The 24410-nt window shown below is 45.4% G+C and overlaps 2 protein-coding genes across 4 annotated transcripts; both read left to right on the top strand.

Annotated features, from left to right (window-relative positions):
- Positions 1 to 398: 398 nt before the first annotated feature.
- LOC118795774 (uncharacterized protein C1orf21 homolog) lies at positions 399 to 9741 on the top strand. Of its 3 annotated transcripts, none has more exons than XM_036554496.1 (6): positions 399 to 508; positions 5106 to 5238; positions 6857 to 6942; positions 7474 to 7541; positions 8090 to 8150; positions 8577 to 9741. In XM_036554496.1, exons 2-6 carry the CDS (start codon positions 5148 to 5150, stop codon positions 8616 to 8618), a joined length of 348 nt encoding a protein of 115 aa, XP_036410389.1. In that variant the 5' UTR covers positions 399 to 508; positions 5106 to 5147; the 3' UTR covers positions 8619 to 9741. The 3 variants fall into 3 exon arrangements, with proteins under 3 accessions (XP_036410389.1, XP_036410390.1, XP_036410391.1); XM_036554497.1 differs by lacking the exon at positions 399 to 508 and adding an exon at positions 1180 to 1217; XM_036554498.1 differs by lacking the exon at positions 399 to 508 and adding an exon at positions 1418 to 1492.
- Positions 9742 to 11830: 2089 nt separating this feature from the next.
- On the top strand, positions 11831 to 23476 carry LOC118795393 (coiled-coil domain-containing protein 39-like). The gene is made up of 20 exons (XM_036553851.1): positions 11831 to 11926; positions 14251 to 14370; positions 14563 to 14709; positions 15132 to 15290; positions 16079 to 16171; positions 16286 to 16414; positions 16544 to 16735; positions 17237 to 17340; positions 17980 to 18112; positions 18465 to 18659; positions 19154 to 19318; positions 19477 to 19614; positions 19831 to 20039; positions 20567 to 20687; positions 20780 to 20939; positions 21240 to 21346; positions 21727 to 21867; positions 22437 to 22616; positions 22858 to 22964; positions 23296 to 23476. The coding sequence occupies exons 1-20, from the start codon at positions 11831 to 11833 to the stop codon at positions 23474 to 23476; spliced, it is 2877 nt and encodes a 958-aa protein (XP_036409744.1).
- Positions 23477 to 24410: the final 934 nt, after the last annotated feature.

The following is a 24410-nucleotide window of genomic DNA, read 5'->3' as shown; positions in this document are numbered from 1 at the left end:
CAATATCTCTAATATAAAAGTTCAGAGGCTTAGACAGGATGTCAAAACATATCCATGACTTTAGCAATACGAGTTTGATTATAAAAGTATATCAAATTAAACATCCTTGGACTGTTGGTATTCCTAGGGTTAATTGATTTAAAGCTGTCTTATCCTATTATGTGTGTTTGCGCAGCTTACCAAGAAACTGACGCTAAGACAAGTACAAAATTTATAGTAACAACAGCAACACTTGAGCTACCAACACGGCCGTTAATAATTCGGCTGAAGCAAGCAGCTATCTGAAATCTAGCCCGATTCGGGCCTCGCTCTGTGCTCATCTGCTCCGGCCTGGAGGTTGTCCACACAGCCTTCCACGCACACACGGGATCGGGAGCTCAGTTCGATTACTTGGGTCTGCAGGCTGGCGCTTGAACCACAGTCCAGAGCGTGAGCTCCCGCCCGTCTGACCGCTGGAGAGCCACCGAACTACGGGGAAGCCAGAACCGAGCTGAACCGGCGCAGCAAGGTAAGGCTAAAGCCGACGGATCATTTTTTCTAAGTTCACGAATCGTGTAACTAGTTAGCTAAAGTACTGCGCAGTGGTAAGCAGCTAAAGTAGCAAGCTAGCTGATGTTTTTCTTTTGTTGCAATTTCTTTTGTTGTTGTTTCCTGTGTCGTGGCTGTGATTAGTCGGCGGTCTCCTTCCTGTCTCTTTTGGTTTCGGCTCTCGATACGCGGCTCTGAAGACCCCGCTGAGGCGAGATCCGAAAGGGCGGGGGGGGGGCGCAGAAGAACACAGATGATAGTTTCGCAAGTGCCGCAAGTTCGCAAACTAGTGTCCTAACTTGTGATAAAGACTGGTTGGTGTTACGGTTTGCGCTGCGTTTGCCTGCTGTGTTTCTTGTTATTTAACTGTGCCATCTTGTAGTTTGCTCCCACCTTGGTTTTTTTGCCGATGTGCCGTTGGGGCTGCAAACACGGGGTAGTTGGTCTGGCGTGCAAACCACTCCACGCACTCGCAGACTTTATCCCCTCTCTCTCGCCCGAATAGGGCAATCAGTTGATCTTGCTGTCCACTTAACCTGGCCGATCAACACAGTGCTCTCTCTGCCCGCTTGGGCATCGCTGTCACTCGGTTTTGGGGGATAGGGGGTTAAACATGAGGTAGGTAGCTACCATCATGAAATAAAAGAATGGAGCAAACACAGGAGCTGTGAGCCTGATCCTGGCTATAGGTAAATCCCACAATTGCATAGCTAGCCAGATGCATGTCTGTGATTGAATTGATGCTGATGGGGAGCTTTGGGAGAATATGTTAGCTGGCTGTCCAGATACATATCACTGCGCCCCCCGCCTTCTTTTTTTAAGCCAGCTAGGCGCTCGGCTCCTAGCAGCTGCTCTCGGCTCCTTGGCACCGCTGTGTGTGGGAGAGCCGCTGACACACAGCGCCATTGTGCGCGGTCCAGATGGGGCCTTGTGTGTTTTGGTTGGAGCTGGCGGCTGTGCTTTGGTAAGAAATTAGCTGCATTGCTTGCTAGCTGCAATGAATGTATTTAAATTTGTGAGACGCGCAGCTACAGGTCTGTGTGTGATTACTTGTTAAAATTTGAAGCATTTAGCTAACTTGCCTATTTCAGCGGTCACTGAAATACCTAGTAAAGTATCTAGAAAGAAAGGTCTTTCAGCGTTGACACGCTTCAGTTCTTGTTGCATGCAGCTTGCTCAATCGATCCATGTCTTGTTAAGCAAGTTGGTTAGCTTGTTACCTACTTGTGTGCGTGGGGAAAATGGCAAATACCTAACTAGCTAGTCTGCGCGGTGTAATTTTCATTGTTATTAAAGTTAATTTGAGAATGGAACCCGTACATTTTACAGTGGCTTCAGGAGATGCCCCGAAGCCCACGCAATTCTGTTGATTGTCGATACATCTTAATCTCTCCACACCCACCCCCTCTCTTTCTCTCTCTCTCTTTCTCTCTCTCTCTCACACACACACACACACACACCCTCACTTGTAACATCCGCATGACTCCATCCGTCTTTTCATCTGATTTTATGCATCTACCCTCGCCCTGTCGCTCGTAAAGGCGAACATCGTTGCGGTGTGTATGTACGACTCTGCGGCTCCATAATCGCGTCTGCCGGACGATCTGGCATTCGTCCTGGCGGAGAAAGACATCGCGCAGAGACTGGAGCTACTGTAGTTACAGTCAGAAGGCCGGCTGATCTAATTATATGGCTCCACTCCTGGTCTCTCAGTCTCTTTTGCTCTCTGTGCATTTGGTATGCTGGCTAGGGTTGTTGTTTGACCATGCATCGCATTTTATGGGAAGCAGTGGAGGCGTGATGTCATTTTGTAAGGAAGGTTTCCTGTGCGTTCAGCTAATAAAGGGTGGGAAATCCGTGGGTGTTTGCTTGAATTTGTGTGTTTATAAGTTGTGTTGAGACTGGGCTCTCTGAGTGTGAGTGAGAGTGTGTGTATGTGTGTGCCTGCGGACGTGAGAAGGGGATGGAGAGAGAGAGAGGGATGGAAGAGGCTGTCAGCGTTAAGTACAGGGACACAGGGGCAGAGATAGTCGACATGGTGACAGCGTGGGCCAGCGGCGTGCTGTAGCCAGTTTTGGGCGTAGGCATTGGGAGTTCAGATTGCGAGCAGAGCTTTCCAGGATCTCTCACCTGAACTGGGTCAGTGAAGACCCGGCTAATGTGTAAGCGAAAGTGTGTGGGCAAGGTCTCCTCAGCAGATGAATAATGTAGGTGCGCTCTTGTGTCTGTGAGTGTTGGAGGGGGGTGACATGATGAATATTTTAATGTGTCTGTGAGCGTGCATACAGTCCCCCCCCATGCATAACACACTTCCACACTGACTTGTGTACAGATATCGCAGTCACAGAGGATCTGCAATGCATATACTATTACAGTCACCACTCTCCCCATCCAGTACTCACTCACTCACATACACACACACATGCCTGCTATGGCTTGTTCCAGGTCTGTTATGACTGTATGTGTTTGCTCCGCTCAGCTGGGTGACAATGCTAGCTAAAGTACTGGGTTAGCTGGGTTCTGGCTGTGCCCACAGCGTGGCCCTGGTGTGCTGGGGACCGTGGACAAGCAACTGCACAGGAACTACAATAAACTGTGCAGGTGTGTGAACAGGACGCTTGTCCACACTTGAGTCTGAAGGGTTCTCTCTTTACCACACAGTGGAGCTCTTTATTTTTCCCCTCCATCTCTCTTCCCTGGAGGCTAAGGAAGGGCTGCGTATATGTGAGAAAAATATGTTGCAGGAACATTAATATAATCAAGAGTCCTGCAACAAGTGTGTCTGCGTGTGTGTGTGTGTGTGTGTGTGTGTGTGTGTGTGTGTGTGTGTATGTGTGTGTGTCTGTCTGCACGTATGTGTGTGTGTATGTGTATGTGTGGGTGTGTGTGTGTGTGTGGGTGTGGCTCTCTCTCTCAGGGTGTTTGCATGTGCTAGTGTGTGTGGGCCGCGTATTGTATGTAAGGCTCTCTCTCTGTTTTTTTCGTGTGTCTCTGTGTTTGTGTAAGGCTCTCTGTGTGATTAAGGCTCTCTCTCTGTGTTTGTCTTATTGGCAGCACTTGTGTAACTTGTCAGGGTGAAGTGTTGTAGCTGTCAGCGGCGGCTTTACCAGAGGAAATAATACTGCGGCCAGACAAAAGGTCTGACCGGTGGAGCGATGTGTCGGAGAGGGATGGAGATACGGGGTTACAGTATGCCCTACCAGTCTGCTTCCTCAGGGCCTTTGCCCTCTCAAACAGTGTGCTTTCGTCACAGTGGAGCTCTCTGGTCTTACCTGCGGTGAGACAGTGTCACATGCACAGTCTTGCAGCCTTTCTGTGTGACTCGAGCTTGACTTGCGAGTAAAGCAAAAGTGTGTGTGTGTGTGTGTTTATATGTGTAGATGTACGTGCGTTCATGCGTATGGGTGTGTCTAATCCGAGCTAGTTCAGTCATTAGTCGGCTATATAAATGGATACGTTAAGCTATGCAAGGCGTCCGAGACAAAGCAGGAATCCATGTCGTCCGCTCACAGGGTGAGTCTCCCGTCAGCCTCGAACACGAGATTCCAGTCACGGTTTTCTCCATAGCCCCCCTTCACGTTATTGCTGTTGATATCAGCACACTGCCCGCTCTGTCTGTAAAAGCTTCTGAGGAGCCCCCCCCCAACACACCTGGCTTTGTGCTTTCTCTGCCAAGCAGCTGATGGCAGGCATCTGTAAACACACTCGGCTTCAAAAGAGGGTTGAGGGGGTGGAGCTGCTCGCTTGTTGGCGACACAATCTCTGCCTGGCCTTTTTCTGTGGCTTTCATCCTCCGTACTGTCAGTTATTCTGTCTGTCTCTCTGCCCGTCTATTTGCTGCTCTTGTATGGATGCTTGCAGGTCCGCTCTCTTACATTGCAATGTGTAGTTTCTGGTGCCCTTCACGCTAAAGGGCAGACTGATACCGGCGTGGACTGGCTCGGGGTGCTTCACAGTGTGAGAGTGAGAAGCATGCTGTCCTGGCTGCTGAAGTGCTGGAGGTGGGGTAGGGGTCAGCACGCCGGCCTGACTTTCATCTCCCTGCCATCTTGTGTGCAAGCAAGCAGCCGGTCTTCTGCTGTGAAAGCAGCGTGTGTGTGCGCCTGCCTCTGCAGCTGAGTTTAGAATGTGTGTGTGTGTTTGTGTCTGTTAGTCAGTGTGTGTGTGTCTCCGCAGCTGATTTTAAAATGTGTGTGTGTGTGTGTGCAGGTGAGCATGTGGGCGCATGTCTCTGCAGCTGATTTTAGAATTTGCGTGTCTGCAGGTGCAAGTGTGTGTGTTTCTGTCTCTCTTTGCAGGTCTATATGTCTGCATGTGAGGGTGTGTATTTATGTCTCCGCTGCAGCTGATTTTAGAATGTGTGTGTCGGCGGGTGTCTGTGTCTTTGTGGGTCTCTATATGTGTCTACAAGTGAGTGTGTGCATGATTCAGGTGTGTGTGTGTGTGCGCGCGCGCTTGATTCAGGATGCCTCTGTGTGCATGTTTATGCCGATGAGTTTAGAAGGTGCCTCTATATGTGTGTCTGCGGGTGAGGCTCTGTGCGTGTATCAGGTGTCCGTGTGTGTGCCTGTCTGCAGGTGGGACTGCCATGTGTGACGGAGGGGTGAGTGAGTGAGGCGATGGGCTGTACCTCGGCGAAGCAGGTGTCGGCCGTGTCCAGCGACGAGGAGGGGCGCGGCAAGGCCTACAGCAACGGGGACGTCTTCACCGGTGAGTGTGTCATACACACCATTACTGCCATGTGCACTCTCTCTCTCTCTGTGTCACTGCAGCCTTTCTCTGCAGATCCGAGAGCAGCGTCTTAGATGTTGCATTCGATGTCGCATCTTGGTCCGAATTTAAGTTTACATTATAAGTCTGAGGGACCTGGTGTTTCTTTTCCTTTCTTTTCCAGTCTAAAGCCCAAGAGAATTGGTTAAAACAGTTACATGTTATTGTGTGGAAAAAAATGTAGTGTTTATAGATGTGAAAATTATTGATGTTTCAGATTCAAATTCTGCTATATTTTCATGTAAATAGTAATTTTACTGATCCTTATTGTGGTGGCTGTTAAGTGGTAATGCTTCCTGAGAAGGCTAACAGCCTCCCTCTGTGCATAGATTCTGTTTACACTCATGCCATTGTAATGTAAAGTACTCTACTCAATAGATCAGGGCTACTGAAAACATTGGGTGGGACTCCACCAGTCTCCACACAACTGTAGATAGGAGAGGAGTGAGGAGGAATCGTCAGATCTGAGAGAGGGCGCGAGAGGAATGAGGGATTAATGGAGAGATTAGGGATTAGGAGAAACTCGGCAGGATAGCAGGACACGACAGATGACGAACGGCAGGAGGCCCCTCTCTTTCTCCCTTTCCCTCTGTCTATGTATTTTTTTTTTTTTTTTTTTAGCTGTTTTGCTCTCTACCAGTGCAGGGTGGTAGGTTGGGTGGGATAGTATTGCTGTTCATTGTAACTGGAGATTAAGGCTTTTGCACAAACTAAGTTTTAACCCACCCTGAGTCTTGCTACCCCATCTCCTTCTCCCTCCATTTCTTTCTGTGTGTGTGTGTGTGTGTGGTATCAGCGTGGGTGGGTGTGTGTGTGGTATCAGTGTGGGTGTGTGTGCACGTTTGTTAGTGTTGGCATTGCTGGGCAGTCTTGTGTGTCACTCATACAATCACAGGAAAGCCCGAGGAAGGGGAGAGAAAGTTGGCTCTTTCTAATTGCATTGTTTATGAATTGTGGTTATGTGCATGTGTGAGAGAGTGTTTTGTCAGTGTTTATAAATGCAAATGTTTTTTCAGTTCGTGTGTGTGTATGCATTGATTTTGGCTGTGTTTGTGTGCACATGTGTTTTGGCAGTGGCTGTGTGAATGTTTTTTGGCAGAGTGTGTTTGGTTTGGCAGTTTTTATGTGTGCGTGTGTGTGTGTGTTTGTTTATGTGTATGTCTGCCCTGTAAAGCCAGCTTTAACACCCTGCAGGGTTTTAGATTTGGATAGCAGCAGTGTGAACAGTAGGATGGCAGAGTTTGTGTTGGATGGATACAGAAAGGTGGAGATGGTGAGAGTGAGCAGGAGGAGGAGGCCGGCCTCTCTGCCTCTCTTTTACTCACTTCTTCTCCTGTCTCTTTTACTTAACCAGAGGGACAGTAACACAAGTCCTGCAGCAGGGCTCTGTCTGTTTCCTACCACCAAGAGTGGCAGTTAATTATCACTGTTTGTGGAGGAATCTAAATTCAGTCCCCCCTAACGTTCTCCCTCTCTCCCTCTCCCTCTCCCTCTATCCCTCTCTCCCTCTCTCCCTCTCTCTCTCTCTCTCTCTCTCTCTCTCCCTCCCTGTCTCCAGATGAGTATAAGATGAAAGGAGTGGAGGAGGTGAAGTACATGTGTGGGGAGGAGGAGAGAGTGAACACACGCAACCAGGAGAACCTGGTGAGGTTTAACGCACAGACTTATGCATGCATGCCCTCAGACAGACACACCACTGCTGCGATTACTCTGCCCCTTTCACCGCCCTGTCTCCTGCCCGTCTCTCTCTCACACACTCGCGCGCATAGAGAGACCCGTTCATCCACAGTTCTCTGCACACAGAGGCACACTTGAATGCACACATAGACACACACTGACATAGACACACACACACATGCACACATAGAACAAAATAAGTTCAATGCCAAAAGCACACCGGTTCAGCCCAACTGAGCACATCATTCTGCTTAGAGTGTGTCTAGCGGTGTGTCAAGCCTTGTCTTCAGTACTCTGCTTCAACTATGAATCCTTATTAGCTATTGCATTAATTCTCCTCCATGTGGAAAAAAATACTTCCTGGAGTCAGTGTGAAAATTTCTGTTTAACTAATATGAACTGAAGTTGTCTTCTGCCCACAGAACTCTGCTTGAAATCTTTGCAGTCATTTTTGCTAATTTCTGTTTGTGTGTGTGTATGTGTGTGTGTCTTTTTCAGGAAAAGAGTGCAATTTCATACAGGGGAAAACATAAGGAGCTCACAGGAGCCAATGGCAACAAGACAACGTGAGTTTTACATACTGTGTGTGTATGTGTGTTTGTGTTAGTGTGTTAGTGTGTGTGAGTGAGAGAGAGAGAAAGAGAAAAAGAGTGAATGAGACAAAGAGAAAAAGAAGAGAGATATACAGTATTGTTCTCTTCCATGCATTTCTATGTCTACCTGTCATGATTACAGGACACCGTGAGTCCTAGAGTGCAAGCAACACTGGTTATCTATAATGCAATTATTGCATCCTAATTCCCTAATGGGATGAGTGGGGCATGTTTAATCTAGGTGACCGTGGGCTGGTGTGTCATGAATGATGCACCATCTAATCTGTAGCTTTCCAGGAACACGGTGAACTGACCTGCACCACATCTATACTGAGGTTGCCCTGTTAAGACCTGAAAATCTTTCTCCACTGTTTAGACAACAGTGAAATAAGACTTACTGGACCTGCTCCTTTAGACTGCCTGAGTATGTGTGTATGCATACTTGCATGTCTGTAAGCTTCTGTGGTAGGCAAGCTGTAATGGAAAATTCTCATGCCATGTCTCCTCCCCCCCCCCCCCAGTATTCACACGTCAGAGAGCCAGCAGGAGTTCTTCAGGATGCTGGATGAAAAGATTGAGAAGGTAGGAGGAGGGAAGAGAAAGTGGCAGCGAGTGGGAGGGGCTTAGCGACTGGAGCTTAGAATTTAAAGAGACAGAATAAGTGCAATTGAAGCAGTGTGGCTTCAGATGTTCCAGGCAGAAATTGCCAGAAAGACCTGATCTAGGACCAGTTTTGCTGTTAAAATGGTTAGTGCTGGAATTGTAATTGGGACTTTGGTACTAGATCCACATTTATGGCAAATTCTCTGTTGAGATCTACAACTCAAGACTTTTTTTTTTTTTTTTAAACTTTAGCCTCTTGCTGACTGCCTTGGCCACCTTTATAATAATTTTCACCTCCACCTCCATTTCCTCTGTCCAACTCTTTACTCTTGCGTGCTCCGCCCACTGTCTCTAATTGGCCATTACAGATGCAGGGGTCTTATTGAATCTCTTCTGTTTCCTCAGGGACGGGACTACTGCTCTGACGAAGAGGACGAAGTAACATAGCACACTAACCTCAGATGCTACGTGAGGGTGTGCGTGTCAGAGAGAACGTGTGTATGCCTGCGTGTGAGGGTGCATGCCCGTGTGTGTGTGAGCGAGAGGCAGTTTGTGCATATGAGAGAGTGTGTGCGCCGTGTTCATGGGGCTTGTGTGTGTTAGTAAAAGAGTGTGAAAGAGAGAGGGAGAGTGAGTGTGCTGTGGGCTATTGAAGCCTGCCTCCCCACATTCCTGGCTCCTCTTCAGGACAGACCTACTCAGAGAGAGAGAGGGACGCCTGGACCCAGCTTTCATTCCCCCTTCTGCTGGAGCTGGAGTTCACCTGTCTCTGGTTCCCCCTGCCCAGAGACACTTTTACCCTGCCCTGCAACACCTCCAACATCTGCCCCCCCCCCCCCCGAAGGAGGATAAGAGAGGGGCAAAGACAGGACACTGTAAGGAGGGAGGGGCAGACTGCACACCCCCCACTCCCTCCCCACTGCTAGTGAACTGAGAATGAACTCTTGAGGGATTCTGGGGAGGGCAGGGCAGCACATACAGGTTTTCAGATTTCATTGGCTACAGCAAGAACACGATGGGCTGTTGGAGGAATCACTCCAGCCTTCTAAGGAACTTTTTTTTCCTTTAAAATTGTATCATTTTTACATTTTCTGTCCCTCTTTTCTGTCTGGCTTCTGTGGCAGTAAAAGCCTTTTCTGCTGGCTTGCTAAAGGTTATAAATGTCAAAAGGTGAAAGGTCAGGGTTCCTGTTCCCCAGGCGATGTCTCTGTGTGTAACCCCTCTTCCTGGAGAGAGACATGTTACCATGACACTAAAAACACAACCTGAAACTCACACAGACACAGCAGGAACAGATCCTTCCTGCCATATCCTGGTGCCAGTATTCTTTGCTGTCTGCGGTGTCTGCACTGACTGCCCAGTATTACAGGTCTGTGGCAGAGATGTCTCTCTCACACACTCGCATACACTCATACATACTCACACACACACGTACATACATACTTACACACTCAGCGTGCACACATTCATGTACACGCTAACGCATACACACACTCTTACACTAAGCCCACCAGCAGAGCGGGCTGCACTCAGAGACAACGTCCTGATCTTGCTTCTGTTGTCATGATTACTGGATCATTCCTCTTTTTTTATTTTGGATATTTTTGTTTTTCTATGAAAATAAACACAGGAGCTGTTTATATGATACTTTTCCCCGCTCGTCTGGTCTGTGGCTGACACTTCAGGATCAGAATGATTAGAGACTGAGAATGAGCTTGTCATGATGACATCACTCCCTGGAATCACTGCCATTTGATGATGGTCATGTGACCAAGCCAATAGCAATACAGCCAAAGTATACAGACGAAGCACTCAACAATAGCCAACACTCCAAGGAGGTACAACTGCACAAAGTGTTAAAAACACATAAATTCTGTTTTCTCACTTTCTTGGTAGAGAATAATAATAATTATAATTTGATGTTTGATTTCATTGTGTAAAACAAAACAAATGTTTTATTCACAAATATACACTTACAAATATGAAATATTGTCAGGAAAATAAGGTTGAAAACACAATATTGCTTTACTTTGTTCTTAATATAATTAGTGAAACCGAACAGCACATTCTCCATTAGAGTAAAATCAGTACAAATGTTTTCAAGTATAAATCTACAAATGCTTTGCCATAATGTGCAAAAGTATGTAAAATGCCAAAATAAATCCAGTTTCTGGGTCCTCACCACAGAAAGTACAATTAACAATAATGTATTTTTCAGATTTCTCAGGTAATGACTGGTAGGATAATGTTTATTGCTTTTTCTAAAGGTTACTTCTATTTATGAGATATTTATGAAGCAATGTTCTGGCCTTTTTCCAGCAATTACTTTCCACTAAGCTATCCCAGTAAGCCATTACATAAGGAAAAAATCTAAATCTCTTTAAAACAAGTCAGGTATCTTTCTATTGTTCCTGACAGTAGGGCAAAACCCTATCTTTCCTGCAGCCATTTCAACTGGATATAGAGATGGTATGGAAGCAGTCAACAATGTCTTCCACTATGGGGCAAGACCATGCAGTCTTGCAAAGAGCCTTCTTAATGTTCCAAAATGTATCATGTTCCTGGGGTCTTGCTATGGTTGCCTCCTTAAGATGCCAGACTGGAAATATGTGAAGCACATTTTCCTATTTCCATTTCCATTGATTGCACAATTTGTCCATTCGTCACGTTTGCCCAAGCCGTGGATTTCCGTTCAAGGAATAAAGGACCTGTACTGAAATTGGCCTAGTAGTGACATAAAATATATGGACAAAGTTATGTTCTAATTTAGTGCGCCGTAGACGAGGCAGTTCGCAGCGCCTTGCGATCCCTCAAAGCGCCCTTTCATCACCATCTGTGGCTTAGTGCCCTGCGCACGCACAGGGGGGAGGCTTCCCGGCCCTTAGCTTTCCGTCAGTACCTCCTCAGAGCTCCCCCTGCTGGACACACCTTTTTCCCAGGTGCACAACGGGAAACTGACAGGGTGACGCAGTTCTGTTCATAAATGGCTACGTTCAAATTACAAGAACAAAGATTCAAGTAGCCCACCGTTCAGTAGCATTAACACAGCTAGTGCGCTACCAATAGTGAATGTTTTCGCCGTTCAAATGTGGGTGTGTTTTCAGGGACCCTTTCTGGGTACTCTGCAATTTTCAAGCGCCCAAGCTACAATTCTGGAGAAATTGTGGATGCTGGTGCACCCGACAGCCATCCCGGTGGTGAAACAGGTTGTGTTTTGTGGTTGTGAGCAATCTGTTGTGACGTTTGCTGCCAAGCCAAAAACATCGCTTTAGAAGCACGAGAGACGTTTGCGAAGTCGATTGTTTGAAGTGCATCACGTTTATGATTTATGATTTAGGCTACTGTACATCACGAGGCGCGAGTGGAGTCTGGTGCATTGCACAGGCACGATGCCAACGTAACAATACGTAGAACGTTCTACTGACGCGACAGTTAATTACTTCACAATACTTTTAAATTCTTTAAATAAAGATATTCCACTTGCTCTAACTTAACAGATGTCGTTCCCATATTACGGCTGTGTTTCTGACAACATTACTATGGGTGCTTTTGGAGATGCGACGCACCTACCTCGGACACGTTAAGTTTCAATAACTTGCTGCTTATCAGAATATTGTGGATTTACTATCCTTGCCTTCGAATTTGTTTCAAAGGAAAAAATGTCGACCGTCGTGTTTACCGATAGGCCTATAGGCTGGGAGGAAGGTTTTGCCTTCCCCGTCGCAAATGCTGAGAATAAAGCTCTAGAGGTCGAGGTGAGTCCCAGTGACGTTCAGGGAGCGAGTGATGTATAGGCCTATAGGAGCAAACATTTTTCAAACTAGCAAAAATATAAAAAAGTAATAGTTATAAGTTATCTATGTGCTCATATTTAATTTAATTTAAGAATAATGCCAACAATGCATTTCAAAATAATTATTTTCAAAATAATAACTTTTTTGTACATTGTTAATTCTCACAAATGGTTAATTATTCACAGTTAGAACAGCAGAAATTTATACCATACCACCAAGAAAAATTATAATTCTGCTATTATGCATATTTGTGCTAGTCATGTTAGAGTTCCAAATTTGATGATGTTCCTCTACAAGAACATTCCTCAGAAAAGTGAAAAAAAAGCTTAATAAAGAATGTTTTTATCTTATCAGTTGAGATTGTTGTTATATGAATGAGTCAATAAAATAATATTTTCTGTGTGACTAATTTGTCACACTGCACGATAAACTGTCATTGGCATCAAATTTATTGTGAAACAACATTGCTGATAAGCTACTTTTAACACAAACACACTGCACACACACACAGAAATGATCCACATTCCACATGCATATTAATGCACATAAATTATACTGTATGCGCCATGACATAACAGACACATAAGAAACAAATTTTGTTCATGTAGGAATTAATAAACATTGGACATATATAATTGCCATTTGGGCCATTCTCTTTCTGGATTTGAGGAGGACGGTGGTTGTTCTGGTTCTGGGGTTTCAAATAACGCTTATCCAAGCTGCTGGGGAGTGGGGTGTATGGGCTCTCCAAAAGAGTGACCATCTTGGCTGTCCATTGGTACTGGAGGGCCATCACCACATTCATCTGCTTTATGTCGTCCCTGTCTCCTCTGGTTTATGCTCCCTCTTTTCAGCAGCAAATTGTGGCATCTTATTGATTGGAATATGATCAGTCTGTCCATCCCTCTTCCTTGTCTGATAACTGAGCATGAAAATTAATTGATTATAATACTGACCCAGAATGGGACTCACTTCTGTTTCAAAATCATTCATAATAATATTTTTATTAATTCTGTATAGTGATAATCAAACTTTCCTGCCATAGTGACTACAGTATAAGTATGTCGTACATGGGCAAGTTGACTGATGACAATTTGATTGATGCTGTTAATGTAGGTCACTTTGTGCTTGAGCTTGCTTTAATGCCCCTTTATTCTGATTGCTGTATGACACTAAGAAAACAATGCCTTGCTCCTCTTTTTGCGAAATTCTCTTCCCAACAGCTGGCAGCTAGATCATTCTGGCAGCTAGATCATTAATTCATGCCCTTTGCGTCATAGCCCTCTCATTATTAGATAACGACATTTATAGATAAATCATGTTATGAAACAAATTTATACATATTGCAGGCTAAAATAGCTATTGCCATTCAACACAACAGATAACATTCATCCTGAGACATGTTTAACCGGTAATTTCTTGACTGCCTATGTGAAGTATTGACCCTGATCTTTAAAGCTTACAAAAATTTTTGTTCACATTGAATATAATATTTTAAACATATATCATCATAAATGTTTTTAGGTGTTGTACTGAATAGCGTGATTTTGTCCCAGGCACTACAAAAAGAGACAAAATATGTGAAATAATGAAATTAAGAGATTTACTAAACTTACTGCTGAGGCAGGGGGTCCGTCTCAGGTTTCTCATGCTGTCCCATGACTGTCATCAGGTTGGACCACATGTCCTTTTTTGTTGTTATACTGAAGGACATTTGATGAACTGCATGTTGGTGGACAAAATACAAGCAAAATCATTAAATACACTATCTTCACCATGTTTATATATATTGTTATAGTTATTATATATTGCTATTATATTGCCAAGGAGATTCATACATACTTTTATTTAGAATTTGAATATTGTTGAGCCTTTTTGTTGTTAATATTGTGATATGCTGTTGTGACATTTACACTTTACAGCTATTTTATTTAGTGGGGCAGCAGTTTGGCATAGTGGTAAGGAGCAGGGCTTATAACTGAAAGGTTGCTGGTTTGATTCCCCACTCGGGCACTGCTGCTGTACCCTTGGGCAAGGTACTTAACCCAGAATTGCCCCAGTAAATATCCAGCTGTATGAATGGAAACATGTAAAAACTATAACCAGTCAGTCGCTCTAGATAAGAGCATCTGCTAAGTGACAGTAATGTAATATAATTTAAATTGATTTGCCATTATACATGCATTAGGTAGCTGGTCAGTGCAGAAAATGGAAATAGTAATGTCCTTATACTTGAATCCAGCCAGAGGTATCTGTTCACCTTTTGCCCCTTTTCCATTCTACAGCTCCAAAGGAAACAGAGAGTGCGATCAAAACTAAAGAACGAAATCAGCGAGCACAAAGACAGGATCCAGGCCATATCGGACTATCTAAAAAATGTCAGACAAGAGCTAGTTCACACTCAGGTACACTATGCTACACTGTGTTTCTTTCTGATATTGAGCAAATAATTAAAAAGGACGTGATTGGTGGACTGGTTACACATACTGTAGAAATACAGGATAATTAGCTGAAACTGAATACTGAAACTGATACATGTCTCCATGCGTATTCATGTGTGTGCATGTCTGTGCGCATACATGTGTCTGTGTGCCCAGGCACTCTGCAGGGCAGTTGAAAAGGAGGCGGAGTCTGAGGTGCATTTCAGAGCGGTATCAGAGCGAGAGGCGGGGCATCTGCAGCAGGAGATCGCTCAGCTACAGAAGGAGCTGGCCGCTCTGAGTGACAAGAGGAAAGCACAAGAGGTTACTTTACACACGTTCAGTTCTTCATTCATTCCTATTCTTAGTGCTTAATGGCACATTATGTCCACTTCATGAATGTAGATTTGACACATTTGATAGACTTGATTTAATTACAGAACCAGATAGACACTTCAACATGTCAGGTTAAGCTTGCTGAAAGGTACAACAGCAATGCCCCATCACTCTCAAGCTTAATGTATTTAAAAATGGTAAAGCAGTCTGAATTACACCAAAGGAGTGTTAACTCTCTCAGATCCTACACAAAAACCCTACAAGATGATATAATACAGGACTCGAGGATCTTCTGTAGAACATGTTAGGGGTAGAAACTACTTAATGCAGATGGAGATAATAGATGCAATGCTTGGTTTCCTGTGGTAACCCTATGTTTGAGAGCTGACTTTGTTGGTGTTCGCTCATAGAATGAAATCATCAAAGCCACTCTGAGACTGAAGCAACTTCAGGAGCAACTGAACTGGGATCAGCAGACCCTGAACACCTGGCTGGAAGAATCGGCACGGTGGGACGAGGACACCATGGCTATCCTCAGATACGCCCAACAGGATGAGAACAGGATACAGGTAAAACAGGCCATTTTAAGGGGTCCCAAGAAATTAAAGAATGGCACTGTTGTGCTCAGAACAAGTCATAAGCCATTTTCTGTGACTATTGCCAGGGATTAGGCTACATCACATTACATTATATTACATTACATTACATTCATTTGGAAGACGCTCTTATCCAAAGCAATGTCCAGCACAAAAGAACAGAAGTGTATCTATTTCAGAATGAGCATCAGTGTCAGACCAGGCTAGCAACACTCCCAGACTAGTGAGTGTGAGCGTAATGCTATTCAAGCCTTAAACAAATTAGCTTGTGCAATTTAATTAGACAGCCTAGAAACTAAGGGAATCCAGGTATTCACACTACCACAGACTACAGTCTCTAGATCACAGAATCCAAGACACATTGCAATTCTACACATAAAATAAGCAGTAAGTAATGCGAATAATACAAGTAGCAGGTGTTAGGGGATGGGGACTGAGGTGGAACTGAGATGCCATCTGAAGAGGTGGGTCTTCAGTCTGAGTGGAAAGATGTCCAGTGATTCTGCTGTCCTGACCCCCGTGGGAAGTTCATTCCACCCCTGAGGGACCAACACAGACAGGCTTCACGTGTGAGAGGAGTGACCCCTTCGGAATTATCAAAAGAGATACCCAATTTCTTCTCAAACAAGCAGTTTTTCAGTTCACAGCCAGTTGACATGACGCCTTCTATGCATAGCGCTGTTATTCAGTTATATACTGGAAGCACTGAGACTCAGGAAGTGGTAGTGCATCAAGTGCGTGTTTCTTACTGACTGCTGCAGGAGCTGATTCGCATCACAGAGAAGACGGCCCTCGAAACAAACCAAAAACGTAAAGCTGTTGAAATTGAACACACCAGGACTGTAACGGCACAGGTAAAGAAAAATGTCCTGTCTTTGTGTCTGCCAGGAGTGTCTTAGACTGACAGATGTTACTTATTATGGAGTCGATAAATCGTTGCTTAATCTCTGAGACTGGTTTGTCAATAGATTGGCCTGGATAAGACTATGGCGAGCTTGCGCCAAGCCCACAGTGAGAGGCAGGAGCTCCTCCGCCAGTGGGAGAACACCATTGCGCAAATGAGGAAGAGGGACCAAGAGCTGCAGCAGTGTATTATGGTAACCACTAGAGGGCGATGGGTAGTCTTACCACTGTTAATTGTATGCAGCATGGCGGATTGCAAACCAAGCCAGCCAACAAGAAAGCTGCGACTCAGCCGCTTCTTGCATTTCACATGGTCGCCCCAGGTCCTTCCCAGGCTGAACCAGGAGGTCCGGACGCGGCAGGACATGATGAAGGAGAAGAAGCAGTTCTTGGAGAGACAGGCGGAGAACAACAAGGAGTGCGAGCGGAGGATAGGCCGCATAAACCAACTGGCTGATAGGCTGAGGGAGGAGGTCCAGGAGCGGGAGGGCCACTGCACCCAGCTGCAGGACGAGGTGAGCTTCTCGCGCAACCTGCTCTGCGCCCCACATTCTACAACCAACAACTCATACCCCAAACTCTTGAACCCTTTGCCCCAAAACTGTGCACCCAGTGCCCTTAATGCTGCACCTAACATCTTTATCCAGCTTCCCGAACTCTGTCCTGCAGCGTTCTCACCTCTGTATCCTTCAGTCCAAACTCCCCATGTCATGGGACCTGACTTAGCTTTACTTTCTGTTGATTTCAATGCGTCATCCATGTGGAAGCTTTCATGTGGGCTTCTCAGACATGTGCATATTATATATATATAAAACTGTGTCCATTGCTCTTATGCTCTGAAGGAAAATGGATTAAACAGGTTAAATTAAAGCAGTGATTGGTTGAATCAGGTGAGGTGGTGAAGGATCTGGCTGAAATAAAAACCCGGCCAGCCTGATCTGCTAAGCAGCTCTCGTTCTAGTGAAGGATTCTTTGGGTTTCTTCATGCATAATGGTGTACTTCTTTCTCTGTGAAGTTTGAAGGCTTGAAAACCGCTGTGCATCGCACTGCTACTGATGTGGAGGCAAGGAAGTCCCAGCTAACTGCCACTAAAAAGGACACCAAGACCAAACAGAACAAGTAAGCAGGCTTCTGTTTATTTCATACAAGTGGAAGCTGCATGATCATCACAGCTGTCAGTGACCAACTGAGCAAAGCTGCACACAATGACAGTTATACTCAAACAAGCCTTTGCACTGAAAAACAGCTAACCAACAAGTCTGAACAGCACCATGCACTTAAAAAATTTGCAAACAAGTGATCGTTTCTGTGTGATAATTGGGACGAGGAATGTTTTCGGTTTAGTGTGTGACGACTATGGGGAGCTGTGTTCAGTGTGTGTGGTAAATGAATAGTACTGTCCTCAGCTCAGTGTATCATAGTTGGGAGGGGAACTGTGCTCAGTATGAGGTAATTGAACAGTACTGTACACAGTTCAGTGTGTGATGATTGTGGGGAACTGTCCCCAATGTGCAGTATTTGTACAGTACTGTACTCAGTTCAGTGTGTGATGATTGCGGGGAACTGTCTCCAGTGTGCAGTATTTGTACAGTACTGTACTCAGTTCAGTGTGTGATGATTGCGGGGAACTGTCCCCAGTGTGCAGTATTTGTACAGTACTGTACTCAGTTCAGTGTGTGATGATTGCGGGGAACTGTCCCCAGTGTGCAGTATTTGTACAGTACTGTACTCAGTTCAGTGTGTGCTGATAATGTGCAGAGTGAAGAGCATAGAGCTCTGCAACGCCGCTCTGCAGGAGAAGCTGAAGAGCATAACGGAGTCGGTGCTGAGCGTGGACGAGATGGCCACCCAGCTGGAGCAGATGGTGAAAGACGAGGAGCACAACAAAAATGTGAGAGCCTGCTGTTGGTCCATGAACCCGGGGCAGAGATTAGAGTCCGGTCAGCCTGCAATAATCCCATCTCTCCTGCACAATGTCACGATTGCACGCTGTGGACTCACTTAAGAAGAATGAGTTTATAGACTGCCTTGAATTTGTGCCACAAACAAATAAAGAAAATGATAGATTGAGACCTAATCAGACATTCATATGTGCAGAATGCATACATTATAAAAAAAAAAATCACTGTTTCTGGCCTCACAGAAAAATGCATGCCTTCAGTCAGCATTATTGTGCCACTCTTGTGTCCTGTGGCGTGTGAGATGTTTTGAGTAATGTTGTTTTAACGTTGCTTGCTGTGCAGGAGGTGGAAATGCAGGTGCATCGGCTGCGGATGGCGCAGCCCCGAGTCGTGCATGATCTGCAGGCCCTGAAAGACAGGGAGAAGAGCCTGCTGGCTGATATCTCTGCCAGCCAAATCGCCCTCAACACCGTCAACATCCAGCGGACCAGGGCAGAGCAGAGCTGCATGAAGCAGCAGGAGATGATCAACAGCAAGGTGGGCGAGCGAGGCAGCCCCACTGGCCTCCCTGAGCAAGCTCTCACCGCTTTACCATAGGGTAACGCACTGTCTCTCTGGGTCGTGGTACAGAAGTAATTTTGGAATTTACCTCAATCAGTAAAGCACGAAACCAAATGCACCGCCCCAGAGTTTGCCCTGAGTGTGGCACTGTACAGTAGGAGTCCGCTCCTCAGCATATATGGTGTGCGCTGTGATTCGGGACATCACAATACAGTCTGTTGCAGGATACGTTTATATCTTTGTTCTACACTCTGAAATATGGTTCCCCATGTTTGCACATGACACCATCTAAAATAACGCAGGCTCCACAAATAAGACTTCGTCACCACCATAGTCATTACCATCATCATCATCATCATCATCATCCACTTCATCATCACTGTCATCACCATTGTTATAGTAATTATCATCATTGTCATTATCGCCGTTAGCATAACAATAATAGCAATGCACTGTGCACGTTTTAACAGGACTTCCAGATCCAGATGCTGGAGAGGAAGATGGTGTGCGTTGAGGTGGAGGAGAACAACATGGAGAGACAGACCCTGAGGCGTGAGGAGGCAGAGCTGGAGAAGTCTGTCGAGAAGGAGAAGAAGGCTTTCAGCGTAATGAACCAGCATGTGAAAAAGCTCCAGGTAACCTGTGATAAACTCTGTATCACTTCAGGAGAAACCTGGAAACTTTTCCGCAATAAGCCCAGCTCTTCAACCAAGGCTCCACACCACCACCAAGTGGTAGGATGGTCAAGGCTGACACAGACAGTGAGGTTTGTTCTTCTTTCCCCTGCTTTCAGGTTGAGATCAGCATGGTGAAAAAAGAATCAGAGAAGATCGAAGCAGAGAAGAGAGAACTGATTGAGAAGATTGAAGAGCTGAACCTAATTAATGAAATTTCCAACAGGGAACTGAGGAAATTGAGGTTCACCAAGCAGGTGAGACCACCTGAACAGGCTAAACCCACAAATGTGAACATGTACGCGTCCAAATAAAACCTTTCCCTTAGATTCATCTTCAGATACATCCCTAGTTAATACCAAACTCAGACTTAATCTCAATCTACATGTCACATAGCGAATGTAAAGTAATCCAAAACGGCCCTTTCACTGTGTTGGGGGGAAACGGCGCGCTCACTGTGTATGGTATGGCAGGACACCATGGTGGACGACAACATCCTGAAGCTGGAGGTGAAGCGGCTGAGCGAGCTGCTGTACAGTAAGGCTGACAGGGTGCTCTCCCTGGAGAAGCACAAGCTGCAGCTGCAGGCCACCATGAGGGAGAGAGAGGTGGAGATCAGCGTCCACCGGGAGGCGCTCCAGAAACAGTACAAGATCACCGACCAGGAACGGCAAAGGCTCAGGTAAACGGCTTGGTGACTGACTGAACCACCACCCTACAGTCAGCCACAGCTGCAGATACATTTTTTAATGGAGTTTTATTGTGGTATTATTTGAATGTAATCTCTGTTACAGGTAATAGACAAATGGTTTTAGTTGTTGACACTTGTTTGAAACTACATTACATTATTGGCATTTAGCAGATAATCTTATCCAGACTGACTTACATGTGTTACAGTTTTGTTTTTTTTCTACAATGTTATCCATTTATACAGCTGGATATTTACAGAGGCAGTTCTTGGTTAAGTACCTTACCCAAGGGCACAGAAAGGGAATCAAACAGGCAACCTTCCTGCTCCTTAACCACTATGCTACACTACCTGATTTAAAATGAAGGCTGTCAACGTAAAATGAGTTGGAAATTTCTCTGGGGCAAGTTTTATTAGGTTTAATGGATGGATTATTTTACAATCAGCCATATGGAAGGAGAAAGCTCTTGTCATTGTATTTAAAAAGTTTTTAAAAAGAAACACTGTTGCTTCCTCCCTAGTTTTGAGCTCACTGACAAACTCTGCAAAGTTGACAAGATGAGGAAAAAGTTTGAGATCATGATTCTGTCCATGGAGAGCCCTGAGGGAGAGGCCTGGTCTCCGGAATACTACCTGGTCAAGGTGAACTCTTGAGGAATACTACTGCTACATCTTTTAGTCATTTTATTCATTGTTGGTGACACATTGCTTAATATATGCTACCTTTTTACTAGATTGTGCAAGAAAAAGAGGAGCTTCAGAACAGGGGAAATGAACTGGATGCTAAAATCAGTAAGAAGGAGGAAGAGATCCAGGCTCTGGAAAACACCCTGAATGCCATCAACAACCGCAACATGGAATACCGCAAGGCCTTCGTCAACCTCGCCAAGTGGGGTATGTTCCTTGAGATATTTGGGAATGTTATTTCAGGACACCTGTTTACCAGCTTTCTTCACATTAGCAACTTATAATTTCTCTGGGTTCCCAAAATGGGCCTTGGATCACAAACATACTTTAATTAGGGTTTGTTTTCTGTTCCATAATCCATAATCCAACGCTGGAGTCACATTAGGATAATGTAGCTAATGGAGCTCGGAATCACAAACAGGAATGCACCCTTGAGCCAGAACAAGAGTGTGATTGGTTAAGGCCCGGTTATTAGGCACTAGACAAGGGGCTTGGTGTGTTTGGCAGGCGAGGACTATCAACATCAGCTGAATCTGGAGAGGGAGAAGAGGGTGATGGATGTGATGTGCCTGCAGAAGAGAAGACAGATCAGAGAACTCCAGCAGGACCTCCAGGTAGGCCTGCCTCCCCAGCCAGCCCAACACACCTGCACCTTCTTTTACATCCCAAGGGAGTACATTCCCACAGCTGTTCTATGACACAGTACTAATCAGAATGGGCTCACCAGTTCAGCAGTGAAGATCATATAACTTGCTGCATGTTCTCAGTTTGATATTGAGATGGTGGCCCTCCAGCAGCAGTGCTATTGGTTACTTATTATGTCAGACTCAGATCTCCACATTATGGATTTGAAGGGGCTTCAGCTTTAACATGCCTCGTTTCCTCAGAATTTAACATTTTTTCTGCTGATGAACCGTATGACAGATTTTCCTCATATGCTAAAATAATCTCAGTTTGTCTCTGTTCTCTCAAACTGGTGTGCTTCTTCTCTCAGGAAATGAGCTGCACTCTCAGTGATCTGCACAAAGAGGAAGCCATGGAGCGTGTGAAGGCCAATGAGATGCATTCGCAGACAGAGGCCTTGAAGAAAGAGATGAGCTCTTTGAAGGAAAAGCTGCACAGGGTTACAAAACAGGTTTGCGTTTGTATATGAAAACAGTTCTGAATCCACAGCATTTTAATGCCTGCTACAGCCAGACAATCATGGATCACAGCAGCATATCAGGACCCTCACAAACAGAATGACATGAACTGCTTTGAGTTGCATTACATTATTTCCATCTAGCAGATGCTCTTATCTAGAACAACTTACCTATGTTTCAATTTTTACATGTTATCCATTTATACAGCTGAAATATTTACTGTGACACTTTGGGGTTAAGCACCTTGCCCAAAGATACAGCAGCAGTGCCCCAGGAAATCAAACCAGCAACCTTTTGGTTACAAGCGCTGCTTCTTACCACTATGCTACACTGCTGCCCTGACAAAGACAATGAGTTATCTGTTTTTAAACAGACTGCTCATTTCTGTTGTGTGGTCAGCAGCTCTCTCACCTACCAGCCTCTATAAAAAATGCCCTGGGATGGGCTTACAGCATGAGCCCTTCTAAGGAGGGTTCTGTCTAGTACTTTGTATTCACCTCTCTACTGACCTGTGGTCGTCTGAGTGAACGCCCACCTGTACCGCTCTCCCCTCTCGTACCAGCACTCCAAACTGACTCGGGAGATCCGCGCAGCCAAGGACAGCCAGGGTAAGACCGCCGAAGAGCACGACATCGACTTCCGTGAGCTGAGAGACTTCAGCAAGATGATCGACAGCATGCTGCTCGAGGCTATGCAGGAGCACCCCGATCTGAAATCAGTGCTGGAGACGCAGTTTCTGGAGGTAGAGTGCAACAAGGGGCACCTCCGATTCCATGAGCGGCATCAGCCCAAACACCGGCTAAACAGCCCCCACCCCAAACCAAAGCTGTTGATACAAACAGACTTTGATTGAATGAGCCTACGGACAACGATAATCCAGTGGAAATGATACAGTGATCGTATTCATTATATGTACCCAGGGTACGGTTGCCCTAGCTGGAGTGGATGCAGATCGCATGACTAACAGGCTTGTTTTCTCTTAGGCCAGCCTGTCTCTGCCCAAACCCCTGCCCCGGCCTGCTCTAGCCTCTGCTCCATCCACCCGCCACAACATCAAGGCTCCCTCCATGCGCGTGTCCATCTCTGTAAAGTAAGCTCCACAGACCTGGCTCTGCCTCTCCTCCGTACATGCAGCTGAATGAAGCTGAGAACCAATTCTTGTGAAAGCAGTTCAGAGTTCTGGTGCGTTACATTACATTACACTACATTATGGCCATTTAGCACATCCTCCAGAGCAACTCACATAGGTTGCAATGTGGTTTACAATGTGGGTTACCTTGCCCAAGGGTACAGCAGTATTGTCCCGGCGGTGAATCTAACCAGCAACCTTTCAGTTACGACCCCAGCTCCTTACAACTGCGCTACACTGTCGCCCCATCATGCCCGCTGGATCACGCCTGTGGTGTTTACTTGTGTGCCAGGTCATCTGCCTCCTCCATCACCAGCAATGCCAGGGCCTCCATGCAGCAGTTTCCCCACCTGAAGAAGGTGGACCTGGGGCTGCAGCTGGGAGCGATCAGCCCGCGCCAGTCCGTCACCTCACTGCGCGACTCCAAGCGCTGCAGTAGCTCCAGCAGCAGCGGCGGTGCCTCTCAGCAATAAGCGTGGGTGAAGGTTTAGGGAGGGTGGGGGTGACACAAACCCCTCAACGTTCAGATGAGACCTACGCTCCTGATTGCAGAAAACCCCCCAAAGACTATGCTCTTTACTGAGATCATTAGGCTGTATGCAAATTGGTTAGCTGCACAAATAAAGCAGACTGCTGGCTGAAACCAATAAAAAACATTTTCATGAAGTTTTGATTCACTACTGTAGCTATGGATGGTGGATTTGATCATCTGCAATGTAATCCAGCGTTTCCCAAACCTCTCCGGGAAGACCCCTTGTCCTGCATGTTTTAGATCTTTCCCTGCTCCAACACAGCTGATTTAAATGATCAGTTTGTTATTAAGCAGCTTCAGGGTTCTCCAGGAGAGGTTTGGGAAATGCTGATGTAATCTATTACCAGTATATTGTCAGCCACTAGAGGGCTCCACACGACCAATTAACTGCCTCACACGGACACCTTGACTGCCTTTGAAACGATCCAGCAAGACTAAACATGGCACCAGCAAAGCATGGACCTGTGTTTCCAGCACTCTTATGATGAAACAGTGTGCTGGTGTTTATTCCAGCGAATGTCTCTTTTAATTCAGTTTCACTGCACTGATAACTCAATAGTCACCTTTGTCATTCACCTTGACATTTAGTGTAAAATATTTGTGAAAAAACAGATCTTTTACAGATGTGTTTGTGCAAAAATTGTTGTTTAACACTGTTTTATAACTACCCTTCCCTTGAACAAATTCAACACTATGGTCTCAATTAAGTATAATTAGTTGTTCAAATATTTGTTCAAGGCCCCAATGAACAAATAATTGCTTTCAATTAGTTGTGTGTTAATGAAGTGGTGTTACTGTGTTCCCAGGACCATGGTTCAGAAATATAAGTAAAGTTTTTCCCATTCATTGTCACACAACACGCTCTGATGTCACAT

The sequence above is a fragment of the Megalops cyprinoides genome, chromosome 20 (genome assembly GCF_013368585.1).
Source record: "Megalops cyprinoides isolate fMegCyp1 chromosome 20, fMegCyp1.pri, whole genome shotgun sequence".
NCBI lineage: Eukaryota > Metazoa > Chordata > Actinopteri > Elopiformes > Megalopidae > Megalops > Megalops cyprinoides.
This window is presented reverse-complemented; position numbering and strand designations above follow the sequence as displayed.

Coding starts and splice junctions, on each gene's coding strand:
- LOC118795774 (XM_036554496.1), top strand. CDS start 5,148: ATGGGCTGTACCTCGGCGAAGCAGGTGTCGGCCGTGTCCAGCGACGAG. Junction 6,943..7,473: donor CACGCAACCAGGAGAACCTG/GTGAGGTTTAAC, acceptor TGTCTTTTTCAG/GAAAAGAGTGCAATTTCATA. Junction 8,151..8,576: donor TGGATGAAAAGATTGAGAAG/GTAGGAGGAGGG, acceptor CTGTTTCCTCAG/GGACGGGACTACTGCTCTGA.
- LOC118795393 (XM_036553851.1), top strand. CDS start 11,831: ATGTCGACCGTCGTGTTTACCGATAGGCCTATAGGCTGGGAGGAAGGT. Junction 17,341..17,979: donor ACCAAGACCAAACAGAACAA/GTAAGCAGGCTT, acceptor GATAATGTGCAG/AGTGAAGAGCATAGAGCTCT. Junction 22,965..23,295: donor CGCGTGTCCATCTCTGTAAA/GTAAGCTCCACA, acceptor CTTGTGTGCCAG/GTCATCTGCCTCCTCCATCA.